This window comes from Strix aluco, chromosome W (assembly GCF_031877795.1).
Source record: "Strix aluco isolate bStrAlu1 chromosome W, bStrAlu1.hap1, whole genome shotgun sequence".
Taxonomy (NCBI): Eukaryota; Metazoa; Chordata; class Aves; order Strigiformes; family Strigidae; genus Strix; species Strix aluco.
This window is the reverse complement of record NC_133970.1, coordinates 2184774-2201367: the sequence shown is the minus strand read 5'-3', so window position 1 is coordinate 2201367 and position 16594 is coordinate 2184774. Positions and strand designations below refer to the sequence as shown.

At 42.2% G+C, this 16594-nt stretch overlaps 1 protein-coding gene across 1 annotated transcript in view; it reads left to right on the top strand.

The window, feature by feature from the left end:
• LOC141917708 (netrin receptor DCC-like) overlaps nt 1-16594 on the top strand; it is a 632583-nt gene that overhangs the window by 233829 nt on the left and 382160 nt on the right. Inside the window, exon 2 of the mRNA XM_074811102.1 lies at nt 7156-7476. Within this exon, the coding sequence (XP_074667203.1) occupies nt 7156-7476 (321 nt within the window). The remainder of the gene's footprint in view (nt 1-7155; nt 7477-16594) is intronic.

Below are 16594 nucleotides of genomic sequence, written 5' to 3'. Positions count from 1 at the left end.
CCTCTGCCTTGTGTCTTATGGTTCTGTTACAAGGAATCTGATCTGACTGAAAATAGCAGTTTTCTTTTGGGGGTCAGTAGGTCAAGCTGGCTCTTTTGTTTCCCTGTTTGGTAGAGCCCAAGCGAGGGAAGCCCCAGGAGCTGGGGCTGGAGGGAAGGGATGGAGAGCTCCTTTCTCTGGTCAGAGATCAGCTTGGGGCAGCCCTAGAGCTGTTCCCTGAATTAGCGGGCTATCCCAAATAGATTTGCTGGGAAGGGAGTCAAATGGTTCCAATAATAAATAGTGCTTTTAGAGACCTCAGTAGTCAGAAGGGTAGCGGAAAGGAGCATCTGCGTGTGCTCTCGTCCCTCTTATCCCATCGGAGTTTGTTTAAAATCTGCAGCCTGACTAAACCTGAGCACCGAGAGCGTGAGGTGGTGCGACAAACCCATCCGTTGCGTGGGGTTATTTGTTCATTCTTTGACAAGCAGAACTACGCATGAAACTTGGCCCTTTAGTTTGATAAAGACTGAATTTACTCTTTTTATAGGACTGTGATTTTACGTTAGAAGGTTGGCTTGAGGGTGGGACAGAGAGGGTGATGGATCTTCTCAGAGTTGTCTCAGATAAAGCCCCTTTTCAAGGTGTCGCTCACCAGTTGCACCCAGCGGAAGTTCTTTGCAACTGGTGTTTTGAGTGGATATAAACAGTGGGGTGCTGTGCTGTGGAGGCACTACCCTTAGTGACTAAGCTCCTAAAACCCTTATTTTTATCAAACTAAAGCTTTAAATTAAAAATCAGTCAGTTGATGTGTGTTCTAATGATTCCTTGAACGTGGAGGAGTTATAATGGAATTGTTACAAATACTGGAATTGTTATAATGGAATTATAAAGGAGTTATAATGAAATTGTTACAAATTTTTAGATGGTGCTATCCCAGGATTTTGGACTATCCTGGGGTAGCACCATCTAAAAATTCAGTGATTTGAAACATCACAAGAAACATCCTGATAAGAAGTGTTTGTTCATTATCATATAAAAATTGAGCAACACTTGCACGTGCCACAGGTTTGTGTTGCGCTGTACATGTCTTGAAGCATTTTCTTTCCACATATCAACATCAAATGCAGGCGTGAGGCTAGATTTTCAAAATTTTATAGAGCTGAAATGAAATATTCAGCACCCCAGAAGGCACTTCATAAGTTATGATAAGAACATTAAAGCAAGAGTTCTCCTTTTAATATATATTAAGCTTCATATGGGTGTATTTTGTGCAAACAGATAAAACTGTATTAAGTTTTGCTGTATATTCTGCATTACCTAAGCATGTAATAAATGCTTGTTAGCCTGGCTGTTAAAATAATTTATGTAGGCTCTGTAGGTGAAGGGGGGAGAAAAAAATCCTCTGAGAAAATGTATACTGAGCATCCATAAATACACTTCATTGTAATAGACTTAGTTCAGCTACGATGCTCCGCTACCAAATTTCAGTTAGGCTGGGGGTTATTTCTGTATTCACAGATTTCAAATGGTCTGTGTGCAAAAGCCTGATTTCTTAATGTTTATTTGAAAAAGAAGAAAGCTCCAGGGGTGGCCCGGTCAAATGCTTTTGCAACTGTGACATCTCTTCCCTCTCTATAATAGAAGCAACTGATGCAGAACATGAAGCAGGGGGGGAAAAAAAACCAACCCACCCTGGAAGATTACATTTCAAAGCCGGAACAGAAAGTGGAGGATTCAAAGCAAGGGACTGATTAAGAAGCACATCAGAGATCATCTTTTAAATGTTAATTTTGTCTGTGGCCTGGAGAATGATAACCTTGAAGTTACTCTGATGTTACCTGTCAGGGTGAGAAGCCCATTAGTTTTATTCCTGTATCACAAAGCAGGTCATCACGTAGGGTAATGTCTTGGTTGCTAAAACAGCAAGGGACCAAGGATGGGGTCTTTCAGCTTCGGGTTTTCTTCTCCTTTATTTGGCTAAAGGATGCGTGGGTTATTGCCAAGGGCGCTCTCCTTGACCTCAGAGCTTCAGATCTCCAAGCGGTGCTCCAGGCTTGTTTGATGACAGGGATGTGCTCGGAATAGCTGACACGGTAGCTTTGCGTAGGAGGTGTTTAATCTTCACGCCGTTTCCATTCAGGTTTGTAGTTAAGCCGTAGATCTCTGAAATCTGTGTTCGTAGTTGTTCCGCGTACGTTGTAGTCGGAGGGAAAAAGAAGCACTTGAGGTGCCCTGGAGCCATTGGTTTCAGCAGCCTCTGCTTTGCAGGATTCTTCAATTTCCTTTAAGTCTATTTTCTTTAAATATGGGAGTTCTGGAGCTTACGTGAAAGCTGAATGTGTTCGCTTCAACAGATGAAGCAGCTACAACAGCACTTCCCTCTCTTACCTTGACTTTTAAAAGCTTTGAGAGGCCTAGAAACAAGTCCTGGGCAGCTGCAAGGACATCCCCACCAAGACGTAGATGTTACAAGAAAGAGTTAACCACGATGGGTGGAGGTTGGGTTTTGCAAACCATACCGAGGAACGTCAAACCAGGGCTCGGCGTAAATGTGAAGTACATTCTCCACAACTTCGGTGACTATTAATGACCGTGGCCTTTTCTGAGCTGTTGGATGTCTTGGAGCTCTGAGGGGTTGCAAGTACAGATGAAAAATTAAGGGCATTAGTGAAAATGCCAGACAAAGGGAGAGACCCGCTGCCAGCGAGAGCAAAACTTGGAAACGGAAAACGCAAACATGTTTTACGACGAGTTGTAGAAGAGCTCTTCATCTCTTATTTCTCCTGCCTGGCTGCCTGCTTTGTTCCCCGCCTTCCTTTACGTTTCAGTTGAGCTGTTGCAATAAGGACTAAATTGTGGGTTTAGCATCTCTGTTTTAAAAATTAGTCCCTTGCTCTGCTTATGAAAACAGCTAAGTAGCTGCAGCTGTTTCAGATAAGAGACACTTACTATAATGTGCAGTGGCAAAGAAGTGGCCCAAGGACTAGGAGAGATATTCAAGAACTTCATCATCATCTTCCCGTTTCCAGCTATTAAAACGCTGTGCAATGGGGTACGCAGCTGGCTGGGCTCTGCTTTGCAAGGCTGATACTCAGACTGGAGACTGAAAGGCTGCTCTTGCCTCCTTGGTTGCGACTGGGGGTTTCGCCTTGGATTGCCTCGGCGCAGGGTGGTGGTGTTGGCTGGAAAGCGGATCCATCGCCAGGTGTGTGATAGGTCAGTAATCACACCCTCGGGAGAGACATGGCTTATTTATTTTAGGGTTGCTCAAGCCTGGGTGTCTGGTGGTTTCCCACAAATCAAGCACCCCAACGGAACTTTTCACGCTGTATTTATACACAAAACTTGCAGAATTAGTAATTTGCCAAGTCCATCCTCTCTAGGATGACTGGCTAGTAATTTGCATACAATTATAACACGCAATACTTCTACTACTACGCATGCTCAGGGGAAGGGTCTTCACCTGGCCAAGGCTCTTCTTGACCTGTAGACGTGATTTTTAGTATTAAATGAGGGTAGTTCAGCGAAGGATCCACGGGCCTTGAGTTTGCCAAGTTGGCACCGTATCCTCTTCAAGGGCTGATGACTCTGGCATGTCCTCGCTCAAAGGTGGCTATCAACTTGTTCTGCGGATGAGGGGATACCTCTAGCTTCAACATATCCAAAGAACATCTTTCTTTACCTAAGCCTAATATTGCTACGTTGTTCTAAAAGTTTAACCTTCAACAGAGAGGCACTGAGTGTTTTGGGGATAGAAATCTTGCTTTTGCAGGATACGGAAAGAGAAAGCACACTGAAGTGAGTGCCTTGGGGGGGAAAGACCTCCATAAGCTAGAGTTTAGTTTTGGCCTTGTTTTCAAATCAAGGGGATTTTAGGCAGTAGGAACCCAAAGGATCTATAGGAGCAGCCTAAGTACGGGCTGTTCTGCCACGCTTCCTCAGCTTGACTTATCCTGGGGTAGCAGTAGCATGGCTGGTGTTTGGCTTAGGCCTGAGCATGGACTGAAATTCTGATGGTTTTAAGCAGGATAGATACTATATAGTAGAAAAAGTGGGGAAATGCTTTTTAAGTCTGGCTTAAGCCTCAGTGTACTGTTAAGAAAAGTTGCTGGAGAAATATCACTCATTTGTGTTTTCTGCATTGTCTTAGGAATTGGTTCATAGGCTCAGTTTTGGTTTGGGGGGGTGTGTATATGTACACATCTAAGTATGCACTGTCCTTAGTAAATATATAGATATTTTCATGGAGAAATTGCGTTCTCCCTGAGAAGAACCCCCCCAATAATAAGAAACTGTAAGTAAGCATTTTTTGAGGCCAACTGTGAGGTAGTCTTCTAGAAATCGGGCTCTATCTTATGGCTACTTGGCTTCTGTAGAAGCTGAAATTTTTATCAGCCTGGTTAGAGCACGTTCAGTGCGGATTTCATAAACTGTGCTGGCAGAGTTTGGTTTTTCATTGCAAGTAAAGGTTAAAACTTAATTTGATGTGTGGATCTCTTGGTTTTTCAGGTGATGTTACTTAGTTTTATGCATATAGAAGGAAGGGGTGGAGGTGTGTTGTGGTCTGGTCTGATCAAGCCTGGGATTTGTGTCTCTCTTAATTCAACAAAAGCTAAGTTTATCCTGGGTTATATTGTGATTTCTTTTTTTTTTAGGTGCTGAAATAGGTTTCTGTATTGCATGTAGTGTGTTCTTCTAACCTAGTCTAGAGAAATCATGTTTAATGTTGGTTGCTTGAGGTAGAAATTAGAGATGCAGTCTTGTGGAAGTCAAGGGTGTGATAAGATCACATGTAATTAGGAAAGCTCTCCTGACTTGCCCTGACTTTAGGTGTAACGTTGCAGCTGGGCTTTCAAAACTGAGCTAATAATTTAAATATGCAAATGGGTACTAGTGGGATATTCAAATACTTTTTTACCTTTCTCCTTCAGCACCGACATTGTACAAAAATGTGGCCGTTAGATACTTATCCTTCCGAGTAATCCCTTCTGAAAATACATGGTCATTTTCTTCCTTTTTGAAGATGTCACCATTACATCTATCTCCAGGAATAATATTTCCAAGAAGATTTGAATTTTCCTCACATTCAGAAAGCTTTCCAGGTTATTCAAGCTGTTAGGTTCCTTGTAGTAAAGCAATTGAGGTTAAATTTGCCTTTTGCAAAGGATGTGAATAGCTGAAATTGCAACTGAACTGCAAGGGTAATAGCATGAAAAGAAAGTTAATCTTTGTTTAACTCCTGTAACTTCTGCATTTGCTGCACTGGAAGCTGTCATAACCCCATTTCTCCTGCAGAAGCAGATTATTTACTTGTGATAATAGCCACATAAAATCATTAACATGCTGTCATAAACAGCTGTGTTAAACTGTGTTCAAAGTGCTGGTGACATAAATAAAATGTCCAACAAGAAGCTGTGATTCACAAAGGGAACTCAGTTGCCTTTGGGAGAAGAGGAAGGAACACATGTTTTGAAAATAACCGCTTTTTCACGCGTTGTGAATATCATTTTCATCGTGTTCTGTGGTAAAAGTGCCCTGCGCCAACATGCAGCTTTCGGGCCAAATTCTTGATGAGCTTCCTCCTCCAGTAACTGAAACCAGAACATTAAGACACATAAAAACCAAATCAAGGTTTGACTCCTTTTCTTGATGTTATTAACCAACACGTTTTCTTCTGAGTTCTCACGGCGCTATTGTTAATGTGCCTGAAATACTCCACAAGTTGAGGTTTCCAACTCTTGGTTTTGCCTTTGCTAAATTTTATCGGTTATTTGAAGCCACGACTTTTTTTTTTTGTATGCTTTGAAGGAAAATCTGGTACCTAACTTCTTCAGTTCATGTACAGGTGGAACTAAGTACTTGACGAGAAAATTAACTCCTATAAAGAAAATGCCAAGTGGCTGTTTATACGTTGTTATACATACATTCATAGAAAGCTTTGGGTTGAGATCTAAAATAGAAATAATTAATCTTTTTCGTAGCACTAAAAGGCTTTTTGAATCTTTTTGTCACATAAGGTTTTGTTTTCATTTGCTCTAATGAGGTGAAAGGATTCATCTGAAGATGAAGGGGGGGAAAAAAAGCCATTTTTGAATTCGTACGCAGCTGTTGGAAAATTCACTTCCCCATGCACTGGAGTGGAAACGACTCTGATACTTTCTCATTCAACTGTAGATGCTGAGATTTGAGAGGACCGTGTCTAAAAATACAAGTTGTATGTGCTTTGCCCCTTTACAAATTATTAGAAAAGGCTTGATGCAGTAAAGGACCATTTTATGTTCTTTTGAGTTGTGACTTCTGGTGCAACTTCATCCACCTGCACTCAAGCATTTTAATGATTTTTCTACTCTTTGGTAGACTGAGAGATCTCCCTCTGTCTTTACAATCTGATTTATCTCCAAACTACACAAAGTTGAGTGGTGTCCTGTTACCCAAGTGCTACATAAGAATTCAGCCACTGTGTTCTTGCAGCGGGTGGAGATCGCGGGTCTTCAGCGCTGGGGTAGGGTTGGGCACCTTCAACACCTCCCCTGCCTCTTCCCTATAGAAAGGACATTCTCGCGTGGTTTTTCTCTTGCTGTTTACTGGAGAGTGGTGGCCAGGCTGGTTGGTAGCGAGTGGAAGGTTGGTAACGGTTGGAAGATGATCCACCAGACTTCAAGTTCCATCTCCGTTTCCGATCATTGGTCTGACAGCAGTCGGGTGTGCTTTCCTCTCATTTATTTGCTAACATTTTTGTTCTCGTCACGCTGAAATGCATCTCGGCACGTGTGGTCAGACTTACTAGGTCCTATCAGCAAATAAATTCTCCAAATAAACCCCCAAAAGTATGGTAGCTTTATGCTAATCTTCACCTCGTGTGTATATAGTTGTACAGATTTTTAGCTTTGCTTTATCTTTGTGTTTTACATATGAAAGATCTATTTATCTACAAATATTGATTTTTGTAGCAATAGGACAAAAATATAATTTATGCTTGGCTTTTTCAGTGTGTGTTAATTTGCAGAGAAACATAGCTTAATTTCTTTCAGTGTTTGCCAGCCATATCTATAGTGCCCCTGGGGGTTGCACGGTAGCTCCTTCTATTGAGTTTCTCTCTGTAATGTTGTTTCTTCCTCCACGGAAATGTACAACCAATATTTACTCCTTGTCTTAACGGTTTTGCTCTTTCAGGTTCACAGATCAAGACTTTTACATCCCTGAGGTTCCTGACTGAGCCTTCAGATGCTGTCACCATGCGTGGAAGCAACGTGCTGTTGAACTGCCTAGCAGAATCGGATCAAGGAGCCCCAGTTATTAAATGGAAGAAAGACGCGGTCTTCTTAAACCTGGCAGTCGATGAGAGGAGGCAGCAGCTGGCCAACGGATCCCTCTTGATACAAAATATTGTCCACTCCAGGCACCACAAGCCAGATGAAGGTCTCTACCAGTGTGAAGCGTCGCTAGAAGGCATTGGAGCTATCCTCAGTCGGACAGCTAAGGTCATGGTAGCAGGTAGGGAGAAACATTCCTACCTTTTGGATGGTTGGAAATACCCTTTGTAAGAAGCTGCTCTGTTAAAAAATAAGAGCAAAAAACATTCGTAAAAGCACTTCAAGTGCTGTGGGTTTTCTTTTTCCCTTCTTCAAAAGAAGCAGAGTTAGATATGACACTTCTGCGACAGTAATTTATTTCTGACAAGGTATTATTCTTGTTTAAATATGTCTAATCACCTCTTTGTTGCTTTGAGTTATCTGCTGCATATTTATTGTCTTCAAAATAGATGAAACCTCTGAAGCTGGAAATTAACTTCTGATGAATTGAAAATCACCCAAAAAAAAAAAAAAAAACCCAAACTCCTGTAGGGCACAGAATGTACAAATTTTTATGGTTTAGGAACTTTTTTTATAGACAAGAACTCATTATGCAGCTTCCTGGAATTGGCAGCCTCTTTGTATTTCCTTTAAAGCACTTGTGTAGGTAAAGGGCAGAAGGAACAGAAAGAAGTCTGTTACCAGGCATCTGAGAAAACTTACGGCTTCTCGCTGACTTAAATACCTTTGTGCAAGGTGTTTGAAGTTTTAAAGGGGTCTTTTGCCTCTTCATCAGTCTGTAGGAGGGTGTAGCCAGTCCTTAATCATCTATTTATTGGGGGGGAAAAAAAAAGTTTGGAAATCCTTCAACTAAAAGCTGCAAAGGAACCCAAAATTACTTAGTAACTGATACCAACTCAAATGTGCTAGAGTTCAGAAAAAAATTCTTTATGATCATTACTTAAGAATTTTGCCAGTTCTAAGGGGATGGGTTTTTTTTCTGCTCTTTGTATGGATGAAGCTACTGTGTATTGATGATTGCTCTGACTTGGGCCTCTTAAAGAATGTGCTGGATGCCTTGTCTTGACAAGGGTGGAGCTGCCATCCACCCCTGCTAACTTAGTAACCTGGGGAAAAGAGGATAAAATATTCTTTTACGCCGGGGACGGGATTGACACTCATGGTCTTTAGTGCCCAGGTGAACTCTGAGTCTGTTTGGGTGTGTTGGTGACGTGAAGGAGCAGCTTGTGCTTATGTGAGGAAAAGTTAAAAGTTAGGTTGTGGTGAAGCTTTTGGTCTTACCTGGCTGCGCTTGCACAGCTTGTCGGGGGTGATGCATTTTTTCTCAGGACTCTGGCCTTCCAGTCTAGGCACTACCTAGTCCTGCTGTCCTGCTGCATTTTGAACAACACAGGGATGTAAAATAAAACTGAAGTTCAAGGCGGTTCAGTCCAGGAGCTCTACAACTTTTTGCCATCCTCCGTTTATCAACAACAGCATGGCCGGCAGGGACAGGGGAAGGGATCTTACCCCTGGACTCGGCTCTGGTGAGGCCGCCCCTCGACGACTGGGTTCGGTTTTGGGCCCCTCACTCCAAAAAGGCCATTGAATGACTCGAGCGTGTCCAGAGAAGGGCAACGGAGCTGGTGCAGGGTCTGGAGCACAGGTGTGATGGGGAGCGGCTGAGGGAACTGGGGGGGTTTAGTGTGGAGAAGAGGAGGCTGAGGGGAGACCTCATGGCCCTCTCCAACTCCCTGAAAGGAGGGTGCAGAGAGGGGGATGAGTCTCTTGAGCCAAGGAACCAGCGCCAGGCCAAGAGGGAATGGCCTCAAGCTGCGCCAGGGCAGGGTCAGACTGGCTCTTAGGAAGGATTTCTTTGCAGAAGGGGTTGTTGGGCGTTGGAATGGGCTGCCCAGGGCAGGGGGGGAGTCCCCATCCCTGGAGGGGTTGAAGAGTCGGGTTGACCCAGCGCTGAGGGGTCTGGTGGAGTTGGGAACGGTCAGTGTGAGGTTCATGGTTGGACTGGAGGATCTTCAAGGGCTTTTCCAACCTTGATGAGTCTCTGATTCTGTTTTCCTAAACTCTCCCAAGTTGTGTTGGGAGGGAATCCAGGCAGCTCTCTTCTCAGTTTGGTCTCTCCAGTATCCCTCATGAACTTGGTGCCTTTTCCATTTTGAAGGTCCTTTAAACTGAAGAGGACTTTATCTTCTCCAAACTCTTCTCTATCAGCTAGAAAATGTATATTTTCGTATGGTTTCTGATTAAAACAAGTAATAAGAGTCTTGGCTCTTTCCTAATCTACGTCCTCCGAATCATTTTTCTGTCTGAATCTCTGATTACTTAACCTCACATCCTCAGCAGTGTGTGTACTCCTGTGCTGTGGTTCCTACCCAAAGTGATGCAGAGCCCCACAGAAGCCAAGAAATTGGTCACTCTTATCATGTCACTCTCGGAGGGACCCTGCAGAGCCACGTTTTCCTAAGTAGGGCTTTTTGCCAGTTCAAGTTGTTATTTGGCCTTGATCTTGGTTGTTGGCAACTCCTAAATAATAAAATTACTGCAATTATTCTTTTTAAGTGAATGCGCATACGCGAGTGCTGCCTGTTGTGCTGTGCCCAGCTCTAATTTTTGAGCTTTTCAGAGGCAGAACTGTGGTTTGCATGGTAGGTCCTGATCTCGTATCCCTGTGGTGATGCTGGGGAGTTTAGGGGGGGGACTTATTCTTTTCAAGAACAGCTTGGCTGAAACTGGATGAACTAATAAAGATTTCTTAATCGTCAAGACAGTGAAAAGCACGAGAGGCAACGTGCACAAATGGAAATATTGGGTGTTTGTTTAAACATAATTTTTCCTGCTAGGGTCGCTCGCCCAGTGAAATGGCTGTGGAGTCCCCACCTTGGAGATACTCCAGCCCCAGTTGGACACGACCCAGCGCAACCTGGTAGCTGCCCCTGCTTTCTGCAGGGCGCTGGACTAGACGGTCTCTCTGACCTTGGTCATACTGCTGCTTTTCTGAGTGTGTAAAACCAGTTTGAATTATAAAGTAGAATACGAGGTGAACGGCATTTAAAATTGGCACCGAGTTCTTCAAGCAGAAAGTGGTATTTTGTGTGCTGAAGGACACGTATTGCTGAATGAGCAGAATTTTTGTGGTGTTTTTTTTCTGGTGTGGTTGGTTGTGTTTTTGAGGGAGTCACTGTGCAATGTTGGCAGAACATCATTGACTTAAGGCACTGGCAGATGGAAACACGATGGAGTACGGGAGAGAGGGCAAGAGGAGAAATGAAGGTCTCACACTCCAGTATGTTGTGTTAATCATTGCTTGGCAAAGCAAATAAACTTCCTATGTTCAGAAAAGCCTCCTTTTAGAGATGAAGGCTGTGAAAGGATAGAGCAATGTTTAGTATTATAACACTTGAAAACTGAATCTTTCTGATCTGTTGGATGATGTACAAGGTGTCGCTGCTAAACAGACTCTTTCTGGACTGCCCGATGCTCTCATCCAAGGAAGATGATGATGATGGTACATGTGATTGCCCTGTTGTGATGAGTGGAAGATTGTGTTCATGTCAACAGTACCTAGCTTCGTTTTCTTAGTCACCCGTTTCAGGATTTTAAAGGAAGGATCACGAGGTTTAATATTTCAGGCAGGTTTTAGGAAGAGATTCATTCACTGAATTACAATCTAATCTTGGGTAGTGTCACTTTTAAACTATAGGTCTGTTCACAGCATTTTAAGTACTTACCGTGCTGTTTGGCAACATAGAATACATCAACATTTATGTCTTTGGAGGTTAAAATTGCCAAACCACTGGTATGCATAAGGGATATATATCTTCCTTGCCGTAAAGATTCTCAACGTGATTTCACCACGCTTTTTAAAGCATTAACAGTCAATAAAGCAGTTACTGCTAAAAGGTAAGTCAACTCCACCTGGAACAGACTGCTCAGGGGTACTGAAAGTATATTGCCCTTTTAAAACCCTTCCCCTTACACTTTCGTGGCTTAAAGTGCTTTCAATAAAGAAAATGTAGCAAATGAAAACTGGTTTTAATCAGTCCAGAATTTTATGCATGAAGCCTGTGTGGGGAAAATAGACCGTTTCGAAGAGCTTCTCAAGGGTCCTTACGGCCCTGACGTGCTCCTAGCTGAAAAACAGAAGTGAGAGCGCTGGAGAGAAACGGAGAGCTCCTTCCTTCTCCAGCATCTTACTAAACCTCCCAATTTAAGAGATTATTGATATTTCTAGTAGTTGGGAGGATTGAAGGTAGAAACCACCCTCTCTTGGTTTGTGTCTGTATTTATGGGCTGTTGCAGGATCAGTCCTTCAGAGGTTCTGGCTTTACTGCTGGTCTTCAGAGGTTGATAAAAAGTGGAATTCAAGGTACATTTCTAGGGGAATTCCCACATTTCAGCATCCAGCACTTTGGTGAAGATCAGCTCTCTCGATGTGATGAGAGAGGAATTTTTTTCTGTATGGTCATGGTGATTTAAGTAGAAAATGATTTATGCTGAAAATGATAACTTTTTTCTTCTAAAAAAACCCAAAGCAAGCAACAGATAAGCTATGTCACAGCCATAAATCCATTTAGACCAGTGTCCTGGCTTTGGTAATCACTAGTAGCAGCTGTCTAGAGGCTATCGGAGCAGAGTATATCCATATAGTTCACCTGAATATCAGCCATCACTGTGGGCTGTGCATCAGTATATTTTTGAGTTGGGAGTGTAGCATTTGAACCTTTGTGCCTTCTAATTATTTTTTTCTTCAGTAAATTTGTCTTCCTTAACCCATATATAATTTCAGCACTCCATTCCTTGCATGGGTATATTGCCACTGATTCAGTCCTGGCTGAAATCAGGTTATTTTGGAGGATGGAGAGGGGAAAAAAAAAACCAACCCAACCTGCAACAATCAACCACCTAGAAGAATAGTTAAAACATGTTTTCTCCAAGAAGTTGGAAATATCTCGTCTCTGAAGTCAGTGGAAAAGCACAGCTGGTCAGTGTTGCCCTTGGAGCTCCTCAGTGACTTAATTTTGTTAACAAGTTTTAATGCGGTGTAATGGCAGATGTCGCAGGGTGGCACCTTATGTGCTGTCTCACCAGACTTCTCTTGTGGAAGGAAATTTCTGGTTGTTCTGAAGGTTACTATCCAGGGAATTAAAAGAGAGAAGTTCTCAAATTGTTGCTGCAACCACATTAATTTTGGAACTAAACTGTATGTGTTGAGCAAGTACCACTGAATAAACAAAAAAGTTTGTCATATATCTCCTTTAGCTGAATGTTGGCCCTTATGCTCCCAGAGAACATTCAGCCAAGCAACAACTTATATTTTCAAGAGCTTTAAATAAGTTGAAAATATCTTAAAACGGTGTTTGACACCATCGGGGTGTTCCTCAGCTTTGAATGTGAGACTGCTGCTCGTGCCACCATGTTTTATCAGGTTGCTTCATCAGTATTAGAAAAAATAAATCAAAAAAATAAAAATCCAGGGAGTGTTTTATAATTGTGCTGGTGGGAATCAAAACTTTGTGTTTGTAGCTAAACGGAACACCAGCAGATTCTAAAAAGACAAGGTAACTGGGCTTAAAAATTACAGGCCTGTATTTATTGTGATAATTAGTTGCCAGGACAGCTGTTGAACCCAAGGTTAAAATCTTGCAGATATGAAGGAATTTTAATCCCTGCTTGAGAAAACAATGAAGCTGTAACACTAAATTGTTTTTCAACTATTAGAAATCCACTGATAATTCTAGAAGATGTATTTAAGTGCACGTAGAATGGCTAAGAAATTAGAATCATATTAGATACTGTTGTCTATCACTGGTTTTGGATTTTAATGAACTAAGGATGAAAATGAATCATTTAGTGGCACGGGGAGGTATTACTTTTAGGAAACTATGGGATAAACACAGGAAACCTGCTAGAACAAAAAATGGGAAATACTATATTGGTCAGAGCAAACAAAAGGTGGTTCAAGTGTTGCATATTTCTCATTCCCTGTATCTATCATAGTTGCTTTTCCTAAAAAAAGGAAGAAAATTCCTTTCAGAAATTAATCATTTGTTGTAAATCAAGTTGTGCCTCTCAATTAAAATTAGCCAATGCTGACTTCGCTTTTTTTTTATTCCTACTTTTTTTTGATTCCTAATCACGGGCGATTTTAGGCTATTTAATGTGAATTCATAAACCATAATAAAAGTAGTGAACAAAACTAAGAGAAGCTCCACTTCCATCCCAAACTCATTTTGGAGCTCCGCAACTTGATTTCGGTGATAAATGGCAAAATAAAGACAAGTCTTAACTCGATAGAAGAGATATTATAGGTGGAAAATTTCAATTACAGGTGTCACCCCTTGACTGTGAACTCAGCAAAATAAATGGATGTTTAGGAACTTTTGGCCAGCAGGTTTTTCTCTAATATACCTTTTAGTAGTTATATTTTATATAAAATTATACGGCACGCGTAGCGTGCACGAGTGTGTAGAGCAGCACTTAGCAGAAATTGGTTAAGCCCAGTGTTTAAGAACTAGCTCGCTGATTTAGGTTTTCTTTTTCTTTTCTTTTTTGCTCCGTGTCGTAATAATATATGCCCATGGGACCGCTCTTTACATCCCTTGATGACCTGTAGTGCTTAATAGTTTTTTTGCTTAATGGAACGGAGGATTCCCGAGTGCTCGCTCTGTGCTTACCGCTGCTTAATGTTCCTTTGTTGTCTTTGGAAGATCCGAGTGCGCCACTCATGCACAAATGTATACTCTGTCATGCCATTAGGGCTCATTAGCACATTGGTATTTAAAAACAGATTTGAAGTGTGAAAGGAAACATCAGGAAATCAGGTAAATATTTGACTCTTTACATGCCGCACTCTGTTTTGGTCCCATTTTACCACTGTCTTGTGGGTAAGATGCACCTATTTTCCTCTGATGTAAATGGGAGTGCGGGGAGATAAGCAACCAAAAAAAATCTGAACAAAATGCCCAGCGTATCTCCTAAGTGCTTTTGATGGTGATCACTGATATATTTTTGTCCTTTAAATAGTCATTTTCAACGTTGATGGCTATTGCTTTGACACAACAAGGTGAAAAAGCCAGGAGAAAGGTTTCTGTTGTGTATGACCACCCTTGTGCAACATGCTTGGAGTTACCTCCTTAATTCCTCCACATGTTTGTCCCAATTTTAGTCTTGTGGCACTTAAGCGTCTTCCCGAGGCGCCTCGTTATTGAGCGTTGCCACAGGCCACTCTCCTTTCCTCTGGTACGCTGTGATGGGATCTCTCCCTGCAGGACACAAGACCTGTAGACGATGGTTTTACTTCCTTGGGAGTAACTTGAACGTAGAGAGGGCAAGCTAGTCCTGCTTGTGTTACGTCAATACTTAATTGACCGTTGAGTATCAGAACGCTTACATCCTGAGTATCCACTCCAGTGAAAATTCAGGAATAAGTAACTGGCTCTTCTTGGTGGCTGTTATTTGGAATCACAGCTGCCACTAAACACCAAGTGGTTTTGAAGAGAATTAGCAGCTTTTCATGATACGGTGGTGGAGTCCTCATCCCTGGAGGTGTTTAAGAGTAGGGTCAACATAGCGCTGAGGGATCTGGTGTAGTTGGGAACTGTCAATGTTAGGTTAACGGTTGGACTAGATGATCTTCAAGGTCCTTTCCAACCTAGATGATTCTGTGATACGTGTCTACTGACTTCTAGTGTGTGAAAAATGTGGCAGCCCACTTCTTACCCCGTCATTGAAAAGATCAAATTCTTCATTCGGAACAGGTAGAAGGAATAAAGAAGCTTTGGAGTATTTGGAGCCAGTCATCAAGGCCTGTCTGGTGAAGAATTGGATAGGAAGTGGGCCCAAAGAGCCAGAAGTAGAGAAAGCTGAGCATTATATTGCTTATTATTTAGATATAATATAGTCTAGATATCAGATGTTTTGCTTAACCTTTGTGTTAAACGTGCTACTTATATATTTAAAGGTAACAAAAATACTACAGTTACTTAAACAGTATTTTATTATTATTTACTATCATTTTATTTTTCTATTTTAAAAAAAATCATTAGAAGTCTCTTCAAATGCATTTAGAATCCAGCGACTTGGGGATCCATTGGAGATGAGGGCAGAGAAGCACATTTGCACCATCCCCTGCTGTGTTTTACACCCAGTTCTCCCTTGTACTCATTTCTCTATTCCAACTCTGTACATCCTCTCTACTCTTAATTTATGTTCTTGGTTTTTTTCAGTTTTTATTTCCACAGAAAATCAACCTTTTAAACACTGTACCTTTCCATTACACAGACTGACAAGCGTGAACTGGGAATAGCTCCACCACAGTGTTCCAATGGTTTTAAAATAGCAAGTGAAGAAGTAGGCCACGTGTGAAGATACATGTCTCTGTGAATTTTCCACCTTATGTTTAAGTACCTGAACACCAACACAATAATTAGCAGAAACGCTTTCGTCAGCCTTTAATTTTGCTTTTGTTGTTGACTTGAAGATTACTGGAGGGAGTGACTTGGGAGCAGCAGACTCCTGAGGACCGCTCCAGTCGCACATCTCTTGATGTGTATCCATGCGCGGTGCTCTTGGGTATGCTTTCTGTCAGGAGGAGGAATAATTAACTTTATATTTCACACCAAAATAAGAAGCTAGCTGTTCATCTGCACGAATACTGCCAGTCCCCTGGGACCCCCGAGGCGGTTGCTTGTATGCTAGAGTCCCCCTTGAACACCTTCCTTGGCAGCATGATGTGGGACTTATGAGGCTGTGCTGAAGGGAGCACTCGGAAGCTGTAAGGAACTGATGGGATTAAGGCCTCAAACGTTCATCGACACAGAAAACCTCAAGGACAAGCTGTGGCCTTTGTGATGAGTCTAAGGAATGTCACCCAAGGAACCGGGAGTGTATCGAAGGGTGCACGTTCCCACTCCCTTGCAGTTGTGTTGTCAAACTCTTTAGATAAACCTCAAAATGGGGAAAGATGGACTGAGTGAAACTAAAGGTTTCTTGTCAAGAACAAGGACGGTGAATCATTGGCTCCATTGTGTAAGCCTGATACAATCCAGACCTTGGTAACAACTTCACCATTGAAGAGGTGACAAGGACAGATAAGAGAAGAGCCCACTGCCCCAGTAGGCACCAGAAGCTGGATGGTTGCCCAAGAAGCATGAAGTCAGCGAAAATCTGTGGGAACTGGGCGAGAAGTAAAGGCAGCAGGGCGAGCATGACCACTGACTCAATTGGACAAGGCGGTTAGGGCACCCCCTTCCCTCTCAACGCATGCACGGAACCTTTGCTCCACCTTTTTCCTTGTCTCTAAT